Genomic DNA, 21245 nt, shown 5'->3' with positions numbered 1-21245 from the left:
GGGCCACCAGGGAAGTCTCAAGATACTGTTTTAAAGTTCCTAATTTTTCTGATTTTTGCTTTCCTATGACCTGGGGATATTGCAACAAAGTCAGTATGGAAATGTTGACATATACTGTATTCTTTCAGCACAGCTACAGTATCACTGCATAAAAAGTACAATGTTTTACCATCTCATTTGACAACAAAATCCACACTTTACTGTGCCTTTATAGTTTGACATTCAGTCTATTTTTCCTTTCCCCTCTCTTGTTTTGCCATGATAGATATGCCATGGTTAAAAAAACCAAATGGCAGCAATGTGGATACACCTAGAGAATGTTGTATTCAGTGAGATAAGTCAGATAAGACAAATACTGTGCGATATCACTCATATGTAGACTCTAAAACACAACCCACATGAACGCATATGCAAACCAGAAACAGACGCACGGATGCAGAAAACGAACTAGTGGCGACCTAAGGAGAGAGGGAAGCAGCTGGGGCAGATGAGGGGTAGGAGATTAAGAGATACAAACTGTTTTGTACAAAGTAGGTAAGGATATATTGTATAGCACAGGGGAATTGTAGCCATTATCTTATAGTAGCTTTTAGTGGTATGTAAGCTATAGAAATTGAATCACAATGTTGTATACCTGAAAGTTACATGATGCTGTACACCAACTAGACTTCAACAACAACAAAATGTTGTGGAATACAGCAATACATGTAGCACTCAAAACCTGTCAAGCTTTAAAACAGAACCACTGCGATCTGTAGTGTGCCAAGCTGCACGGGAAAGCAACGAGTGTTAAAACAGTCTCTGCTGCAACCCTGCCATGAGGGCACCATAGCTGCCGTGGCCAGTACGTGACTGAACAGGCAGGGCCGTGCCAGAAACCTTATCTGTGGACACTGAAATCTGAATTCCATACACTTCTCATGTTTTCTGAAATTTTACTCCTTCTTTGATATTTTCCAACTATTTTAATGACTAAAAACTATACTCAGGCGGTGAGCAGATCTGGCCCACGGGTTCTAAGTCTGCTAACCTCTGCTCTTGGGTGTAGCCCAAGAGAGCAAGGCCATTGTCTGCTGTGCTGAATACATTTGTGGTTAAATAGTCAAATCACAAAATCATGCTTTATCCTGGAGGAGAAGGAAATGGATACAAATCACTGGGAAATGTTTTTTTATCAGACTGTTAATACTTACTACATTATATGAACTGAAATTGAGTTGAAAAAGCCTAGCTATTATAATATCTAAAAACAACTGACATACATTTGTTCATCTAAGAGCTTTGTAACTTCACAAAGTCATGGTCAAATTCACTAATAAAAAGTTATTTTCAAATCTTTAAATGTTCTGTTGATCTAACATATGCAATAATTTTGATGATTATATAAAAATAGTAATTGAAAATTTTTTATTTCTAGGCAATAAAATGTACTGATTCATACTTAAGATCAAATTTTAGCCCCACCATTATTCCTACCAGATATATGATTATGGCAAGTTAATACCTACTATGGAGAATTCTTGTGACGACTAAATAGGTAATACAAGTAAAGTGCTTACAACAATTCTGAGCATACTAAGAAAGTAAAAATTCAGTTAAAAAAAATTACTGTAGATTGGGCTCAGTATCATGACATTAAAATGATGTATTCTTGACTTTTAAAAAACCCAAAATAGTTCAGCTATCTTATTACTCTGTAAAAATGTAGGCTATCACTACTTAACAGTATGAGTAAAGTAGAAAGTGATAGGTTTCCTTACCTGACATGTCTGCCGAATCACCTACAATGGAAAAGCAGCAGAGAAACAATGATCCAGAAACAGCATAAACACCATATGCAAAACTTATAAAAACTCAACTACCAGAAGATAATTTTAAATGGTTTAAATAATTGTGTCATATATAAAATTACGTAAAATTGAGTTATACTGTAAGTGAAGCCACTAATTTCAATTATATATGCATATTAGTATTATATGCATATGACCTTTCAATCTTTAGATCAGTATTTTCTTTAGTGAGTTACATGAAATTATAAAAACACTTAAAATAGTACTGATATGGTTTAAAATTGATATGAGTTTATTTTGGTTTACAAATGCCCTGCTAATAGATCCTTCGGGCTTTCATGTAGCTCTACTTGAAGGGAAGAATCAGATCTAAATCACCTGAAAGAAATGATGGTAAAAGCTGGCATGTAACTCAAGGAAAGGAAGGCTCTTAATTCAGGCCACAAACTAACCCCTTTCTTATTTTTTTAACTAAACATTTTCTGAGTAAAAGACTGCCAAAAGAGAAAATATGAAATTCATTGTATTTACAGTAGAAATATTTATTAATCAAAATTTTAGAGTCAATAATCTTTAGCAAGAAAGAAAGCAGAAAAATTTAGAAACCTTTTTTAGATAGACGATTGTTCTCTGCTTTATTAGAACTTTATGTCCCTGTGTGCTTCAGTTGTGTCCAACTCTGTGTGACCCCATGGACTACTGCAGCCTGCCAGGCTCCTCTGTCCATGAGATTTTCCAGGCAAGGATACTGGAGTGGGTTGCCATTTCCTTCTGCAGGGGATCTTCCCAACCCAGGGACTGAACCCACGTCTCTTACGTCTCCTGCATTGGCAGGCGGGTTCTTTACCACTAGCGCCACCTGGGAAGCCTATGAAATTATTGTTTCAAGGACATATTGATAATGTAGATGTAGTGTCCTGACCTGGAATATGAGAGAAAAGGCAATAATGTACTTGACTTTGCTGAGAAGACCAGTCAGGATATACCACTTTTAGATTTGAACATGCTCTGATGACAACTAAATGATGACAGTACTTGAAACTATGTCACATGAAGAATGGTTTAAAACTGAGGGTTTTGGTTTTGGAAAACAGGCTTATCCTGGAATGTCTGTGGGCCTGGGGCAAAATAAAGAGTACAGATAAAGACCTAACCATCACAGGTCTAAATATCTAGGTGCCCCCAAATGAGGACCGGTGAACTACAATGAAAGAGAAACAGATTTCTGTTCTATATGAGGAAGCATTTTACAACAGAGCTTCCTAAGGAGAGGTTAGGAACACTTACATATAATAACATTCCTTCAGGCCCATAATAGATAATTGTTTTTCCTAAAGTCATAAAGTCAGAGAAACATTAATTGATACAAGTAAAATTACGCAAAGGACACATTCTCCAATGGTTTCTTAGGTCAATTTACAAAGGCAATAGAAATAAAAAGCAAAAATAAACAAATGGGATCTAAGGAAATTTAGAAGCTTCTGCATAGCAAAGGAAACCATAAATAAAATGAAAAGACAACCTATAGATTGGAAGAAAATATCTGCAAATAATTTGACCAACAGGGCTTAATTTCCAAAATATAGGAACAGCTCATAGAACTGAATGACAAAAAACAAACAACCCAATCAAAAATTGGAAGAAAACCTAAACAGACATTTCTCCAAAGAAGACATACTGTTCAATATCACAAATTATTAGAGAAATGCAAACCAATCACTTGATACAGGTCAGAATGGCTATCATCAGAAAGCCTACAATTTTTTGCGAGGGTGTGGAGAAAAGCGAACCTTTCTACACTGTTAGTACGTATGCACGTGTTAGTCCCTCAGTCGTGTCTGACTCTGCGACCCCATGGACTGGAGCCCGCAAGACTCCTCTGTCCATGGATTCTCCAGGCAAGAATACTGGGGTGGGCTGCCATTTCCTCCTCCAGGGGACACTGTTGCTAGGAATGTGAATTGGTGTAGCCACTATGGCAAACCATGCAATTCCTCAAGAAACTAAGAACAGAGCTGCCATATGCTCTGGCAACCCCACTTCTGGGCATATATCCAGAGAAACTCGACTTTGAAAGGACACATGCATCCTAACGCTCACAGCAGCACTGTTTACAAGAGCCAAGCCATGGAAGCAACCTAGACGTCCATCAGCAGGAAGCGGTTAGAGAAGACGTGGTACATATGCACACGATGGAATAGTACTCAGCCATAAGAAAGAATGCAACAATGCCATCTGCAGCAACACGGATGGATCTGGAGATGAGCATACTAAGCGAAGCAAGTCAAAAAGAGAAAGCAAATCCCGTATGACATCACATACAGTGCAATCTAAAACAGGACACAAAGCAGCTCACTAATAAACAGAAGTAGACTCACAGACAAGGGAAAGGACACGGCGAGGGAGAGACCGAAGCTTGGGGTTAGCGGATACAAACTACCATATATAAAACAGATGAACACCACGGTCTCACTACATACCGCAGGGAACTCTATTCAATTTTCTGTGATGACCCGTAACAGAAAAGAACTGAACTACCTGCTGTACATCAGCACCTAACACATCACGTATCAACTGTACATCAACAGGATGTAAATAACTAATAAATCCGAAGCTTAGAATATTGTGTATGTAACAGGTTCAGAACTGACCTACTTTCTTTTTAAAAGGAGAAAATTTTTACAGAAAGGAAGAAAGGTCTTTGTGGCATAACTCTAGAACTAATAGATAACAGAGAACAAGTTTCTAACTGATCATATTAAAGCATAAATTATCTTATTCAAGAAGGAAAAAATGCCTGGAAAGTTGCCTTAGCCATTGAGGCTCACTGAAATCCAATAAACCCAATGATTTTGATCATTTTTACAAACTATACAAGGGTTGTGAAGATCTCACTGATCAGGTAGGTCTGTACGTAGCAGTCACAGTGATCAACTACTGGTAGATTTGTCCTAAAGAGATTTGCCACCTGCTCATCATTTTGCTTGTGGAGTTACGACTTTTGTCAAAGTTTTCTAGAGAGTTGAAAGAAAATAGCAAGACAGGGGATTTCAAAACCAGGTGGCAAATACGATCACCGCCAGAAGAAAGGGCAGAAGGGCTCACCGGCAGCACAGGCTCGGCTTCTCCGCTTTCCAGGGTGTCCCCTGCCGAGGCAGAGGCTCTGCCCGCTCACCAGTCACTTCTCAGCTCCTCTTACTTACCACTCCCGCCTCAGACTCTTCCTTCCTGCTTTACGTGCTATTAAATACAAACTTTCTGCTGCTCATAAATTTCTGCTAAAGGATTAAATCCAACTATTTCAACCACTATAAAATACAATGCTCTTCATTCTGAACTGTCTGAACCAATACAGATAAACAAAGTGAAAAAAAAGTGCCTGGAAGCAAATAATATGGTAAAACTGGACGTGCGCTTCATGTATAAATGCGTTTCAAACAATACACAAAAATGTTTTAGTCTTTTCCCCTAGGATACTAAATTAATTTAAAGAAGACAATTACTTAATACTATTTCTTTTTAAAATACAGAAACATACCTACTTGGCCAGTTGCCACTATGTTGATAAATTTGGGGTGCTGATTTACAGTGAGGCACAGAATATCATCATTATGTTCCTGATAAAAACTCTGAGTCCCTATAAAAAAAGAATTTGAAAATTAAATTTGAAAACGTAAAACGTGAAATAGTCAAATGCACTTTACTCGGAGTAATAAACTGCTGTGTTTCACTTCCTTGCTTATTTAACATATATTTTTTGAGCATAGTATATATCCTGCATCCTAAGGATGTAAACGTGACTGACAAATCCTTAAAGTAGCGAACCCTGAGAGGCATAACCATGTAAAACCAGGCTGGAGACATCAAGTGCCACAAGAGAGTTAAAGATCAAAGCGCTGTGCAAATACGCAGTGATCTGTTCTTCTTACGCACAGATGGCACTCCTGAACTGACAACAGACTCTGGAAACGTGAATGTGGCTGGGGCACATGTTTCAGGAAGAGGAATGCTTGAAGCAAAGATACAAAGTCAGGGAAGCCGTGGGTATGCATACAGATGGCTCGTTTGGCTGAAATACAGGGTAACAAAAAAGAAAAGTGAGAAATACCGTTGGACAGGCAAGTTTGAACTAGAATTACAGAGGATTTTGAAAACAAGCCTATTATTAAATTTTATATTTATTCTGTAGTCAGTGGGGGGGTACTGAAAAAATTCTGATCAAAGAAGTAATCTGGTTCATCTTGTGGCAGCGACAGTGGACAGGCCCTGGCAGACCGTGGCTGTGCAGGAGGCAAGGAAGGGAGGCTCCTGCAAGCCAAACGGAGAGGCGGGGACGAGGCCAGGCTGGCAGACTGGGCCCAGGCTACGGAGCACTGTCGACACTAGGTCCTCCCAAGAGCAAAACGAAACCAAAGGAAAACATTTTAAAACAACGTTTAATATATCTAACATTGCTTTTGAACTTCTTCTCAAAGTAAAATGTGCTTCATATTTCCCAGGGCTGAGTTCAGTTAAAGGAACAAACAAATAATTATATATGCTACTGACTAAATCAATAGATTAGTTAACACATCAGGACTTCTTGGACTATACACACAGCAATGTACCCGCAGAACGGAGAGAAGCCACTGGGGCAGGGGCTTGGTCATCTCTCTACCCCGGCTCTCTGCTGCTGCTGCTAAGTCACTTCAGTCATGTCCGACTCTGTGCGACCCCATAGATGGCAGCCCACCAGGCTCCGCTGTCCCTGGGATTCTCCAGGCAAGAACACTGGAGTGGGTTGCCATTGCCTTCTCCAATGCATGAAAGTGAAAAGTGAAAGTGAAGTCACTCAGTTGTGTCCGCTCTTAGTGACCCCATGGACTGCAGCCTACCAGGCTCCTCCATCCATGGGATTTTTCCAGGCAAGAGTACTGGAGTGGGGTGCCATTGCCTTCTCCGATCCCGGCTCTCTACATCCCATCATTAGGAAGCTGAGTAACTAAAAACCAGGAAACTGAAGCAAACTACATGTATAAATACGCAAGTGTGTTTACTCTCCCATCCTTATGTAGTGTGTCTTTTCTTATCTTCTATATTCTCTGTGAAGGATAAATGAAGCCTCAAAGAGGATTTTCTATTAATAAGAGATATTTTGTAATGACCTAAAGTATTGAATAGAAAATTACCATTGATTTGTATAATCTTGATGAATCTTTTTCTTAAGGAAACTAAAACAGATATACCATATTAATGATTAATACTGACCAGGGGTAGGGGATTATGACTCACATAATCTATTCTATCTAATTAGAGTGAAGCTACCAGAGGGAAAAAAAAGCCAGAAATGTTTGTACTAGATAAACTGTATCTTCAATGCAAACAGTGACAGACTATTTTGTTGGGCTCAAAATCACTGCAAATGGCGACTACAGCCATGAAATTAAAAGATGCTTCCTTCTTGGAAAAAAAGCTATGACAAACCTAGATACTGTATTTAAAAGCAGAGACATCACTTTGCTGACAAAGGTCTGTCTAGTCAAGGCTATGGTTTTTCCAATAGTCACGTATGGATGTAAGAGTTGGAACATAAAGAAAGCTGAGCGCCAAAGAATTGATGCTTTTGAACTGTGGTGTTGCAGAAGACTCTTGAGAGTCCTTTGGACTGCAAGGAGGTCAAACCAGTCCATCCTAAGGGAGATCAGTCCTGAAAATTGACTGGGAGGACCGATGCTGAGGGTGAAACTCCAATACTTTGGCCACCGATGCAAAGAGCTGACTCATTTGAAAAGACTCTGATGCTGGGAAAGATTGAAGGCGGGAGAAGGGGACGACAGAGGATGAGATGGTTGGATGGCATCACTGACTCAATGGACATGGGTTTAAGCAAGCCCCAGGAGATGGTGAAGGACAGGGAAGCCTGGCGTGCTGCAGTCCGTGGAGGTCACAAAGAGTCGGACACGACTGAGCAACTGAACAACATTCTGACTTTATGAAGTTTATAACTTTATGTAATAAAGCAATTCAAAATTAATAAAGAGTATTACTAGTAGGATTATCACATCCTCGGTCATCAAATGATGCTTAGAGAACTTTTTCAACAATACAATCAGTTAAATAGACGTCAAGAAATATTTTCCCATCTCTTGGATCTAACAGACATCATCAGTCAAGTCACAGGCAAGCAGCTTTCTTAGTTAACCTTTTTGGCTTTCCAAGCCCTCAGCAGGAACACTGCCACTCCATCGCCAGTCCCTAGCTATCACTCACCCAACATGTCCCTTTCAATCACTAACTGTCAGAGACAACCACTTGCGGGGAAACAGAATAAAGTTATCAATGTTTCTGCTGTGAAACATGCTTTCAACACACAGTCATCCTTCACTTCTAATCGAGATCTATAAGCACTTTGCATTATGAAGTCCTTTTCTGCTGTGCTATACTCTCAAGATTGTAAATTCCTTAAAATATTACTAGGAAGTTCTACAGTATGAAATATTCATATTCCAGATTCATGTATTTTAATTATTTATATTTTTAACAGAGTTTTAAGATGCTAAGTCAGAGAAGGCAATGGCAACCCACTCCAGTACTCTTGCCTGGAAAATCCCATGGACGGAGGAGCCTGCTAGGCTGCAGTCCATGGGGTCACTAAGAGTCAGGCACGACAGAGCGACTTCACTTTCCCTTTTCACTTTCATGCATTGGAGAAGCAAACGGCAACCCACTCCAGTGTTCTTGCCTGGAGAATCCCAGGGACGGGGGAGCCTGGTGGGCTGCCGTCTATGGGGTCGCACAGAGTCGGACACGACTGAAGCGACTTAGCAACAGCACCAGCAAGATGCTAAATAAAAAATACTCAATTATAAAAAGAGGGGAATGGAGAATTAGGGTTTCCTACCTGTAGCAACATTGTGAAGAATTCCAACAGATGCGGTGTGATAAATTATATCATCACCATCATTTAAATAGTGAACATTATTCCTGCAGTCTCTGCCTCGATAGCCAAAAACAAGCTCCAACACAAGGTCCTAAAACAATGATAAAACCATTACACATTTGCTCATGTCTAAATGTTCACCATTATTTTGTTGCATATAGTACTGGTGGTCTTCAGTCAAACTGGAGGATGCATTTTTGATTTATAAATTTCAAACACAAAACTAAGCTAGATGCGCCTCTCGAAGCTTTTTTGAGCAGCTGAAACACACATTCCATACTTTTCTACATAAATCTATAAAAATGAAAAGGGAAGCATACTGTCATCTGACTCCAAGAATTTTAGTTCTTAAGATTTTGTGTGTTAAACACTGAAATACTTTGTGTCCAAAAGAAAAATATATCAATTTGTGTTAACTGTTAGTCAAAAATATTTGATCTGTATATATAACTGAAGATAAATTAGGTCCAAGTGATATGCTTCCAAGGATCCAAAGAGTGTATCAGCTTCATGTACTAAGCATGCCGTCTCTGATAACTCAGGCTAAAGATAATTCTGTGACTCCAAGTGCCCATTTTCACTGACCCTGTGAGGCTGAGTGGGGCAGGAGGTACAACGATCACCCTCCCACAGCCTTACACCTTGCTTTTGACCTCACAGAGCAGTCTGCTTAAGGACTTCCCTGTAGCTCAAATAGTAAAGAATCTGCCTGCGATGCAGGAGACCAGGGTTTGATCCTTGGGTCGGGAAGATCCTAAGAATTCCAAGAACAGAGAAGTCTGGCGGGCTACAGTTCGTGGGGTTGCAGAGTCAAACACGACTGGGTGCCTAACACACAGCCAGCAGTCTGTTTGCTATCGCTGACACCGGGATTATGAAAGTATGAAATGTGGGAGAGCTCTTCTCTTTTGCTCAATTATTGTGGAGAGTTTCTTTGCTTGGAAGCAGGGCTGTTATTACACTCTACAGTGAATACATCATGGGGTAAAAGCTCCTGATTTAGGATAAATATTACATCCTTAACTTATAAGTTCAAACCACTAAGTACAGGACACTCTAAGGTGACTATGCTTCTTTAAGCCATAGATCATTCCATACATTTACATTTAGAAGTTCTCTGAGATATGGTTCAATTCAGGGTATTATTCATAGAAAACTAAAATACTAAAAAAAAAAAAAAAAAGGGAACAGAGGATGTCAATCCAAGCTCAGACTTGACAGTTAGGCAATCAATTTTTACAACTGAACAAAAAAGAACACTCAACACACTTATTTTCATAAAGAATAATGGTAAGATCTGGGTGTTCTACAAACAGGAAACAGAATAAGCCCTGGACACATTCTAAGGTGCAAGTTAACACCGGGGGTGGATTTTCCTCACCTCTATGGGCCTCTTTTTCTTGCCAACGTTGTTGGTCTGGAGTTTTTCTGGTTGTGGCGGGGCCCTGCTCACTGGAGGCCTGAAACAGAGAAGCGGGAAAGAGGAGGGGAAGCATCACCCGGCGTCCTCACCCAGCTCCTCTCAGCCCTCCAGAGAGCAATGTCTCTGACACTCCACCCCAAGAGTGAACCCCATCTGTGTTTCTCACTAGACTGCATCCTCTGTATCTTGGCATCTTCTAAGGCAACAAGGTAGAAAGAAAATGTCAGAACTTCTGTCCACTTTTCTTTTAATTTCTTTGATGTATGTTCCATAAATGCAACTAATACAACAGCATAAGAACAGATTGGTGATAAAAATATACAAATGTTAGTTTTACAAACTCAAAAGCTTCTTGATGGGGTGCGTTACCAACAACAGCCTAGATTACTGCTCTAACGTAGCTATCTCAGTATCTTGCACATGGCAAGTACTCAATATATTCTTCTTGAATTTTGAAAATATTTCTATAAACTTTCCATACTGTTGGCGATGTAAATCACATCTGAGTTCAAAAGTGTGCTCATCACTGGGTCCTCTGTGCCCTTTATCTTCTCCTCTGAAGTTCCTAGTGTGTTTATGGCAACACAGTCAGTTAGGCACACAAGACATTTTATGTCGACTCTGTAAAAGGTTATTACTATTGCCTCCAATTCCTCTTCCCTCGTTTTCACTATTTACTTCATATTTTGCAAACTTACACAGTAGCTCTCAAATCTATTCCTCTCCCTCTGTTTCCAGCACTAAGTTCAGAACCTATTTATAATGTGTCATTAGGTATATGGAGCTCCCATTCTCAGCTATTTAAATGTGGCAACTCTTCCATAAAGAAAGCCTTTTGTTTACTGTTTTTTTAAAACCCACATCATTTAGTTTAAACTCAGATAGTCATTATTCAAATGTTTAATAAGCTGAACAGTGAATCTTAATCAGTCATATATCAACTCACCCTTCAAATTTTAATATTAATTGAGTAACAACTAAATCAGAAAATGATACAACTTTCCAGTCAAGAAAACTCTAACATTTCTGAATAAATTCATGAAATGAAAGGCATAACAATATATTTGCATCTTCAAAGTGATTTTCAAGGTACACACCTATAAAAAGTAAATAAAGTGTTATGTCTTGAACATGTGATATAAATGTGTATTTTCATACACATGTGAAGCAGTATGTACAAGTATATGACCATGACTGATGACATACAAGTTTTGCACTTGCAACACTACATGAAGGACTCTTCACATTATCACAAAGATTTTTGATTCCAAATCTTTTTCATATACTTTTAAAATGTCTATAAGTAATTAATATAATTAGTATTTTAAAATATTTCTGCTAAAATCATTTTAAAGAATGGGAGCAGCCTTGCCTTCTCCTCCAAGTTCTTGACCTTTATTCAGTGTTATTGTCTGACAGCTTTAATAAGTATATAATTTTTATCTCTAAATCCTGTATAACAATTAAGCGTATTTTAATTTTTGTAAAGATAATTTATATAGGATATATTATTGCTTAAAATTATACAACTTGGAAAATTACACAAGTCAAATGGATTAAGTTTTAGTAAGGCAGTTACTTATATGTTATGAATCCAATTATTAAAGTGAAAAAGTCATGTCCGACTTTTGTGACTCCATGGACTGTAACCCACCAGGTATGACTCCAATTACTAAGATATAGTCATTTCAGGGATAGTAATTTCAAAGGAGAAAAACATGGAAAGCTGTGAACAGAGGTAAAGAACACAGCTCATTAATGGTAAATATCAAAGATAATAAAAAGACAACATCAGGCCTCATGGACTAGAGCAAAGAGAGAGGGTTACCTGGAGCCTCTTTCCAGCAGCAGATAAAATAGGGAAAAGATTACAACACAAATCTGAATTTAAAATAGTAGTAAAATATGTCCTGTAATAAAATACTTTTACACATTTAACCCAGATAAACTATATGGTATATAGTAAAGGCCTATTGTTTTTATTTATTGCTGTATATAAAAAAAGGCTTATTCCATTAATGGCAGGGAAATCAGAAGAAAAAAGATGAAATGGAAAAGAATTCAACATGTTCTATGTTGTATATAGCTTGCCACTCTTATTTTCCACAGTGCAAACTGAATTTCAAATAAAATACGGAAGCTTATTTAATGTTTATTAACGTAAAAGGCTGGTAGCACTGCACTGCTATTAAGGACTGTCTAAGGAACTGAACCTCCCCCTCCTCTGACCCCAGAGGGATTCCCAGTCAGCCAATGTAACCAAGCATGCAGAGGGAGTCTTGAGACCATGTGGTATTTGGGACTGTTCCAACAAAGGAGGTAACTATAAAAAAATTCCCCACAGCAACATAATGGCTGAACAGAACTGGAAGGATCATAGCTGTTAATCTCATCCCCCCTCCCAATGAAACCAGAATTCTCTTACATGTCTAGAACATCCCTTCACAACCCTGATGACAAGTGGGCATTTACTAAACCCTGCATGAACAACTGCTTGTAAGACGGCAATTATCTCTCCACTTAGTTTTCTTTTTTTTTTTTGGAAATGCAGTGATTCCAAAAACGATGAATTATCCTTTATGTGAAGCGGCCACCCAACTTTCCTTTACCCTGTGTTTCTTTTTTTTTTTTTTTTTTTACCCTGTGTTTCTTTCTAGTCCACTGTAAATTGTCAAGGTCCCTTTAAAATGCAGAGCTCAGTCCTGAAGAAGCTATTCCAGGTCTGATGCTAGGTCTGAATGTTTTACTTCCGATAAAATAGTGTAAGATTATGCAGGCCTTTTCAAGAAGTCACATCACACTCCAGACTCATATCTTTGCACACATCACCTCCTACTTAAAACAGAGTGAATTCCTGCTGCCTGCCAAATTAACTAAGGAGTACCTAACATTTGAAGTTCTGCACAATCTTTCTCAATTACTTGTTCATCTTATCTGTCAGCATTTTCCTGCTGGCGCCTTTTTTAACTTCCAAAACAGACGAGGCTTTCCCATACTGTCCTGTTTCAGAAACTGTCTGAAGACACTTTTATTTGACTAAAGGCAGCTATCAAACGACCCCAAACAGTCCTTTCTGGCACATATAATTTTATTAAATGTGTAAATATCACTATTGCCCTATGTTAATGTTTTGAAATTAATGAATATATTAAACAAGTATGACATGAAACTAACAGCTTTGCTATCAACTGGAAAAGTTTTCACAGATAAATATGTGTGATTACTGTTTTTACAAGTCTTGAAATTTAAGGAAAAACTAAAACTATTAGAGTACAGGCGTTTCTGAAAAGTCATCTGTAAAAACACTGATTATAAGGAAGACCCTTACAACAACACTTACATATTGTATCTTCAAATGCAACTCTTTTGTAGGATTTGTGCTCTTTCATTTTCTAATTCTTTCTCAGCAAAACTAGTGCAGTGTTTTATAAGGAAAAAAATCAGTACCTTAAAATACCACAAAGACCAAACAGAAGAATAAATTTTTGAGTAAAATATTCCCTTAAATAAAATAACTTACCTTACTACTCCCTGCCTTCAAAAGAAGCAAGAGAAAAAAGTAAGGAGATGAACAGATATGAAAATTGATTATGAATAAAATATATCAGTTTAGTAGACAGAATAAAGGTAACATGTCAATAAAATTCTAAGGAAATACAATAATGCCTAAATTTTATGTCATGTTCTGATTTATTAAAAAAATTGGAAATTTGATTGACAAGTAACTACTTTAAATACATTAAGACTTGTCATAAAAATACTTAAACAGAAAAAGAAAAACATAAAATTATTAATGTCATTTAGGAAAAAAGAATCCACAAAAAAATCAACTAAATAAAGTCAAAGTGTCATCAGAAATATTTTCCTTTTAAGTAGATATTTGACAAACATTTGTTTTGTTTATAAAATGTTTTGTATTTGATGATGATGTATTTTATCTAAAACGGAAGACAATTATGTATACAGACCATTTAACCTCTTCACAAAAGTTCAAAGCTGATGAAAAAAAAAACTTCATTTTCATCTCCTTTGATTCTTGCATTTGATGAAAATGAAGACTCATAACTGTGAATCACACTAATGACTTTTCTGCCTTGGCATTTTCAGGAGAATTTAGTAGAACTAAATTATAAAATAATTTGAGAACAAAATGTAAAATAAATAAAAAATAATTTTGAGAATACAAGTTAACAGCAAAGATTACAATTATGACAGTGTCAACCATTCTTTGTGAGCAGTAAAATATTTCTGTCAGAACTTGGGTCACTTCCACAATGAAGGAGGAAATTTAAGTGTTTTACCATGAGGGATGGTCTACAGATTAAAATTAGGTCATATTTTCTGACATACTCCATTTATCTGCTAAATGATAATATTTTCTTTAAAAATCAATATAATAAATGAAAAATAATAATGAGAATATCTAGAGTTTCTTCTTCCCTATATTACATTTTTTATTATGTGAGATATAATTTCTTTTAGGGAATATTAAGTACTATACTGAAAATATTCTAATTATGAACATCCACATTTGCATACTGAGTACATCATGAGAAACGCTGGACTGGAAGAAACACAATTTGGAATCAAGATTGCCGGGAGAAATATCAATAACCTCAGATATGCAGATGACACCACCCTTATGGCAGAAAGTGAAGAGGAACTTAAAAGCCTCTTGATGAAAGTGAAAGAGGAGAGTGAAAAAGTGGGCTTAAAGCTCAACATTCAGAAAACTAAGATCATGGCATCCGGTCCCATCACTTTATGGGAAATAAATGGGGAAACAGTGGAAACAGTGTTAGACTTTATTTTTGGGGGCTACAAAAATCACTGCAGATGGTGACTGCAGCCATGAAATTAAAAGACGCTTACTCCTTGGAAGGAAAGTTATGACCAACCTAGATAGCATGTTCAAAAGCAGAGACATCACTTTGCCAACAAAGGTTTGTCTAGTCAAGGCTATGGTTTTTCCTGCGGTCATGTGTGGATGTGAGAGTTGGACTGTGAAGAAGGCTGAGCGCCGAAGAATTGATGCTTTTGAAGTGTGGCAAAACTGAACTGATGGCTCTAATTAATAAATATACAGGTAGTATTTATTACTCTGTGGATATTTAATTTCAGTACTAAAAGAAAAAGCTCTTAGGGAGTTCCCTGGAGTCCAGTCGTTAGGACTCAGCACTTTTACTGCTGTGGTCCTGGGTTCAATTCCTGGTTGGGGAACAAAGGTCTCGCAAGTAGTGTGACATGGCCTAAACTACAGTAAAAAAAAAATTTTTTTAAAGGAAGTCTGTCAGTATTAACCAGATATCTCCTTAGGTTACTTTGTATTTTAGTCCAAGAAAGGGGTGGTGGAGAATTACTACCTAAATTCTTCATATACATTACTTCATTTCATGAAATACTCCATAAACTGTGGATTATAATATTTATTTTACCTCTGAGGAAACTGAGGCTCAGAGAGAATGAAAAGTTTCTCAAGGTCAACAACTGGCAAATAATAAAAATGAGTATTTTAACCCATTTGCATGCTAAGTTGCTTCAGTTGTATCCAACTCCGTGTGACCCCATGGACTGCAGCCTACCATCTCCTCTGTCCATGGGATTCTCCAGGCCAGAATACTGGAGTGGTTGCCACGCCTTCCTCCAGGCAATCTTCCTGACCCAGGGACTGAACCTGTGTCTGCCTGCATTGGCAGGTGGGTTCTTTACCATTGGCACCACGTGGGATCTTATTCCAAAAACTATGCCCTTTGAACTGTCTTCAGAGTCAAGTCACCTCAACCTTGAATACTGTACAAGTATTTAGATCATGGTATGTTCAGCATTAAAAAAAAAAAACATACCTCTAGTTTAATATTCTGCCCCTTCTTATGCCTTTATGGCTTCCCTGATAGCTCAGTCGGTAAAGAATCCACCTGCAATGCAGGAGACCAGGGTTCAATCCCTGGGTCAGGAAGATCCCCTGGAGAAGGAAATGGCAACCCACTGCAGTAATCCTGCCTGGAAAATCCCATGGACAGAGGATCCTGGTGGGCTACAGTCCATGGGGCCACAAAGAGTCAGATACAACTTACACCACAAACAGATCATCACTGTTCACCCCCGTTTTAAGTGACTCTATGCAGTTCACTGATCCATATGCCTCTTCACTGTTTTCTATCTTCTCTAATGATTTTAAAAGCATCAGGCTCACAATTTTTCTCTTGATCTGTCATTACACTAAGATACTTTATTAAATGAAGTTCTCTTTCCTCATAAGACTGCAGTGCACATAGCCTTATTTTGATTTGCCAATTCTTGACAAAGACCAATAATTCCCAGAGACAAGCTATACTTCAACTTGCCTTTTTGGAAAAAATTTAAAATAATGACTTTCTATCCTTGATCAAATGCACATGGATAAAAAGGCCTTTTCAAAACTTAAGCATCTCTCTGGTTCATGTGCGTCCTAAAACATACTAGGTATTAGATTCAGTTTGTATTATTTCTTGAAACCCTACCACATATATTTATAAAAGTTAGCAAGTAAGATTCCTTTAATCATACAGACTTTATATATAGCATCATTCCCTAAGCTACTTGCAAAGGACAGCGTCATTACCAAAAAGTATTTCAGGACAAACATGCTTTCTAAGAGAAGCTGGGGCTGTAACATGCAAGAGCACCACCGATACTTATTTTCTACAAAAAATTCATTCAGTTAAACAATTCAATTTCTAATACTGATAACTTTTTCTTCATCTAGTTTTAAACTTGATTGTTACCTCTCATCAGTTGAGGGTTCTTTTTGTTGTAAATGAGGCTTGATTCCAAACATTGGGCGAATATTTGTTGATAAGGCTCTGATGGTGTAACTGATTTCATTCTCCCTTGTGACATCACTGTCATAGCCTAACATCAAAATATAAGAATTATTCTCTACGTTATAGCTGAGGATCTCAATTATGATCTTAAAAATCAGATACAAGGACATTAAACAATATGAAATAAGTTAAATACATCGTGTTATAGTCAAATTATGAAATAACAAACAGTCAGTAAAAATGATGTAGAAGAATATTTAGTGATAAAGAATGCTGATTAAGTGATAATAGCAAGCTACAAAAAAAAAACCCTCAATATGATGCCATTTTTGTAAAAAAAAAAAAAAAAAAAGATAATGTATATAAATACACATACCCCTATGGGTAACATCCCAAATGTTAACAGAAGTTACCTCTCTGAGTGTTCAAATTATGGATGCTGTGTTCATTTTTTTATTGCAAAATGTACTTTCTAACTTTTCTACAATGAGTGGGTGTTACTAGTATTATAGGAAAAACACAGAATTATTTTAAAGGATGAGGTTCAATACTATAAATTTATTTTAGTAGTGCTTCTTTAAAGTATGATTATCACACACTGCTAAATGAAGAATAAGTCATCAGTATATGCCAACCTGTTATTTTAGAGTCGCAAAAAAAATTCTGGTGTTAAACAGACCAAAAAGACTGAAACGATAATTATTCAAGCATTATTATTACTTATTAAACTTCTGCAGTTTAAATCAGTTGTGCTAAATTTTTTCTACGTTTTTGTTAAAATACCTTAAAATGACATACCCCCATCTTCTTCAGAATCTATATCAGATTCTTCGCTATCACAAGGTCTTTTTTCTCGATAGCCCTCCATTTCATTTGTCCAAACCATTAAAGACATATCTGCGCCTCCTAAGGTAACCAACATGCTGTCATCGTAAGTCCAGCGAACATTTGTGACATGTGTACTATGGGCCACGTACCTCTTAAACTTTCCAAATTTTCCCTAAAAATTAAAAAAAATTCAAATTTCTGAGAAATTTTATTACTTGAAAAGTTTTTATAATTTTGAACTTCTTTCTTAATCTCTGATTGGAAATTAATCATTGCAAAGGCACTTTGTTAAAAAAAAAAAAAAAGAGAAAATACTGAAACTCACTAAAATAAAAAGTAACCGCTCCCAAACTTAGTGAAGATAGGATAAACTAGTATTTTTGCACTCTGCTGTGCTATGGGCATAACTCTTTTGGAAATCAACTTGGTATTCTACATTGAAAAGTATGAAAATGCTGACCTTTGTCTCACCATCCCTTTTTAAGAGTATATGCTAAGGAGACCTTATCTATACAAAAAACATTCGCCATAGTACTGACTTACAGCAGTGAAACATTTTATTTTATTTTTTTTTTTTTGAAACATTTTAAATACTGTAAATATTCAACATAGTAATAGTTAATTATGGTGGATATCTTTAAAAAAACTATGGATATGCAGACATATTATTGTCAGAAAGAAACACAATAACTGGGAAAATCAGGATACGAATGCCTATGTACATACAGCACGGCCATATTAACAAAAGTAATTAGCAAACATTTCACTATATGCTCATGTACATATCTTTCATTGTAATTCATTAGTGTGTTTGATTATAAGCAGATGTTACACACAGTAGTGTATTTTTCTTTTAAATATAAGGACAAATCCAAGATACTGATAACTTTTAAATCTACAACACTAGCACTACTGGATTACACAGGTAAAATCTGAAATTTTACATGGATATCTTCTCAAGGGTGTTAAAATAAGACATGTCTTAAATAAACAAAACGTGTTCAGTCGCTCAGTCGTGTCCAACTTTGCAACCCCATGGATTGTGGCCTGCCAGGCAAGTATACTGGAGTGGGCTGCCATTTCCTTCTCTAGGGAAACAAAACATAGTAATAGTTAAATTAGTGGATTCTTTGGAAACGAGGAATCAATAAAATCAGCTGAAATCGAAGAGAAATCTGTCATGAAAACACCAGAAGAAGATCATTTCCCTACGATTTTCTGGTTCTTGCTAGTAAGGAGAAGAAGAAATCTGTGGACCAGCATTCTAGAACATACTCTTAGGGCTTCTACACCATCTAGAACACTAAGAGTGAAGCCTTTATTAATAAATGTCTTGTTGGAACATTCGTGTCAAGTAAGGTTCTACAACTTCAGTGTATCTAAAACAAGGACTTGTGAAATATTTTCTTGGGTACCTGAGTTCTCTATGGGAATTTTTAAAACTTACAGTTTCATTTCAATGCTGAAATGAATTAATTAAGACCATCATGCACCGAATATCATGATTTCAGTGCCATATTTCAAACTTATATATATATGTTCATGTTGGTGCTAGATTATAACATACATCTGAATTTGTGACAAGGAAATGCGTATCTATACTTGATGTCATGAATTTTATTTTTGTGCTAAGTGAAAGCCTAATGTTTCCCAGTAGTTTGAACAGAAGAAAGCAGTAAAAGGATTCAGTCATCACATAGCATACAGTTAACGTGGGCACGTACACTTCAAAGAATCTCTACAGTTTGGTTTTATAAAAATAGCATTATTCATCACATTAAACCAATGTTGTTTACTTTGATTTTAGAGGTATTATAATTTATAGTGTTTTACATTTAATCAGCGGAGAAGGCAATGGCACCCCACTCCAGAACTCTTGCCTGGAAAATCCCATGGGTGGAGGAGCCTGGTAGGCTGCAGTCTATGGGGTCGCTAAGAGTTGGACACCACTGAGCAACTTCACTTTCACTTCTCACTTTAGTGCATTGGAGAAGGAAATGGCAACCCACTCCAGTGTTCTTGCCTGGAGAATCCCAGGGATGGGGGAGCCTGGTGGGCTGCCGTCTATGGGGTCACACAGAGTCGGACACGACTGAAGCGACTTAGCAATAGCAGTAGCAGTATATTTAATCAGAACATTTTAAATGTTAAAGTTGTAAATATCAAGAGTTTGTATTTAGTGTTAATGATATATATTTTATCATACGAATACTAAAATTATTTAATATTAGGACTAAAAGAAGGATTCTTCTAAAAGGAATATTTATACTACTCAATACTCAGAAACCATACAATATAATATGTAACTTAAGATATGGGATCATAAATTATAATACTACTTCTAGATAAAAGCTATAAACATGATGTCAAGAACAGGAAATAAATTATGAACCTTTCATATTACAACATTATGTATTCCGCATGTGATATTCATATTACAACAGTGAAACGCTATGAAAGGGCATTACCTTAACCATTTTTATAGTTATGATCATTAGAATTAAAGAAAAACACATACTTTAGCAGGATATCTAAATAACTTCACAAATCCCAAATCGTCCCCAGTAGCTAGGACTGTTTTGTCACTGGTGAGGCAAGAGGCAGTTACGTCCGTGACCTCTCCAATTACTGGCCAAATTCCCTCACAGCAGAAACCAAGCACACTTGTCCATGATGCCCAACCAATTTTTTCTGCCTAAAAAATAAAAAAAGACTGCTCTAAGTTTATAATATCTCACTCTAAAACATTAACAACAAAAAACTGAATATTCTTCTTTGTAATTAATTATAGATCTCACAAGTAAAATTAAAAGTTTAATAAAAACAGTGAAACAAATTATTAGTTGCTCTGGTTCTGTACCTTGCCAAGTCCACTAGTTCCTGCAGAAAAATTTTAACATAACTTCATTCAAGATTTATTTATCCACTGTGTATTCTAGATGCTGAACATACAGTGACAATATTAATAAATAGGACTTTTTCTGCTCTTAGAATATCAGAAACGGATTCTTTCATTTCATGTCTAAACTTCTACTAGTACTTTTATAAGCATGTTTTCCAATTAATCATTATTGGAAATTAAGAATCTGACTTACAATCCCTCTCCTTACTAAGCCACTTTCAAATTAAATTTAGTTTCTCTTCCTTGGCCGTGTCAAAAAGTTTTGCTAATAATGTCAGTCACAAAACCACACACATTTTTTTTTCTTTTTCTTTTTTCCTTAAATAGAAATTTGCCAATAAGCATCTTAGGTACATGGGTTCCAAAAGATTCGACAGAGATGCAGTAATCCAATCTTAGACGGCATGTCTTTTACGTGCTATTGTATGCTTCTTGTCTTTTAAGTAAAGTAATTAGAGAAGAGCTAGCCATACAAGTAAGCAATTTATTCCTTTTCTTAACATAGCATATTTTCCTGTACCCAGACAGGCATCTGCTTTCTAACCACTATTAGTCATATCAACATTACAAGCACTACTAT

General features: G+C 36.7%; 1 protein-coding gene across 28 annotated transcripts in view; it reads right to left on the bottom strand.

The window, feature by feature from the left end:
* Nucleotides 1-21245, bottom strand: part of EML5 (EMAP like 5) — a 161400-nt gene that overhangs the window by 25462 nt on the left and 114693 nt on the right. For 14 of the 28 annotated variants that reach the window (XR_015133870.1, XR_015133873.1, XR_015133882.1 and 11 more), the window contains 7 exons: nt 20282-20458; nt 17734-17935; nt 16897-17023; nt 10091-10169; nt 8671-8800; nt 5329-5427; nt 1761-1781 (listed from right to left, as the gene is read on the bottom strand). Coding sequence is in view for 12 of the 28 variants with exons in the window: in XM_086319246.1 (XP_086175372.1) it covers nt 1761-1781; nt 5329-5427; nt 8671-8800; nt 10091-10169; nt 16897-17023; nt 17734-17935; nt 20282-20458 (835 nt within the window). In the remaining 16 variants the exon portion in view is untranslated. Of the gene's footprint in view, nt 1-1760; nt 1782-2396; nt 2713-5328; nt 5428-8670; nt 8801-10090; nt 10170-16883; nt 17024-17733; nt 17936-18302; nt 18852-20281; nt 20459-21245 lie in introns of those variants that run through there. The other 14 variants (XR_015133880.1, XR_015133874.1, XR_015133879.1 and 11 more) reach the window with 5 other exon arrangements.

This window comes from Bos grunniens, chromosome 10 (assembly GCF_055505025.1).
Source record: "Bos grunniens cultivar Pamir isolate PY7600 chromosome 10, Bosgru_T2T1.0, whole genome shotgun sequence".
Lineage (NCBI taxonomy): Eukaryota > Metazoa > Chordata > Mammalia > Artiodactyla > Bovidae > Bos > Bos grunniens.
Note: the sequence above shows the minus strand (reverse complement) of the source record. Positions and strands in the feature narration are given on the sequence as shown.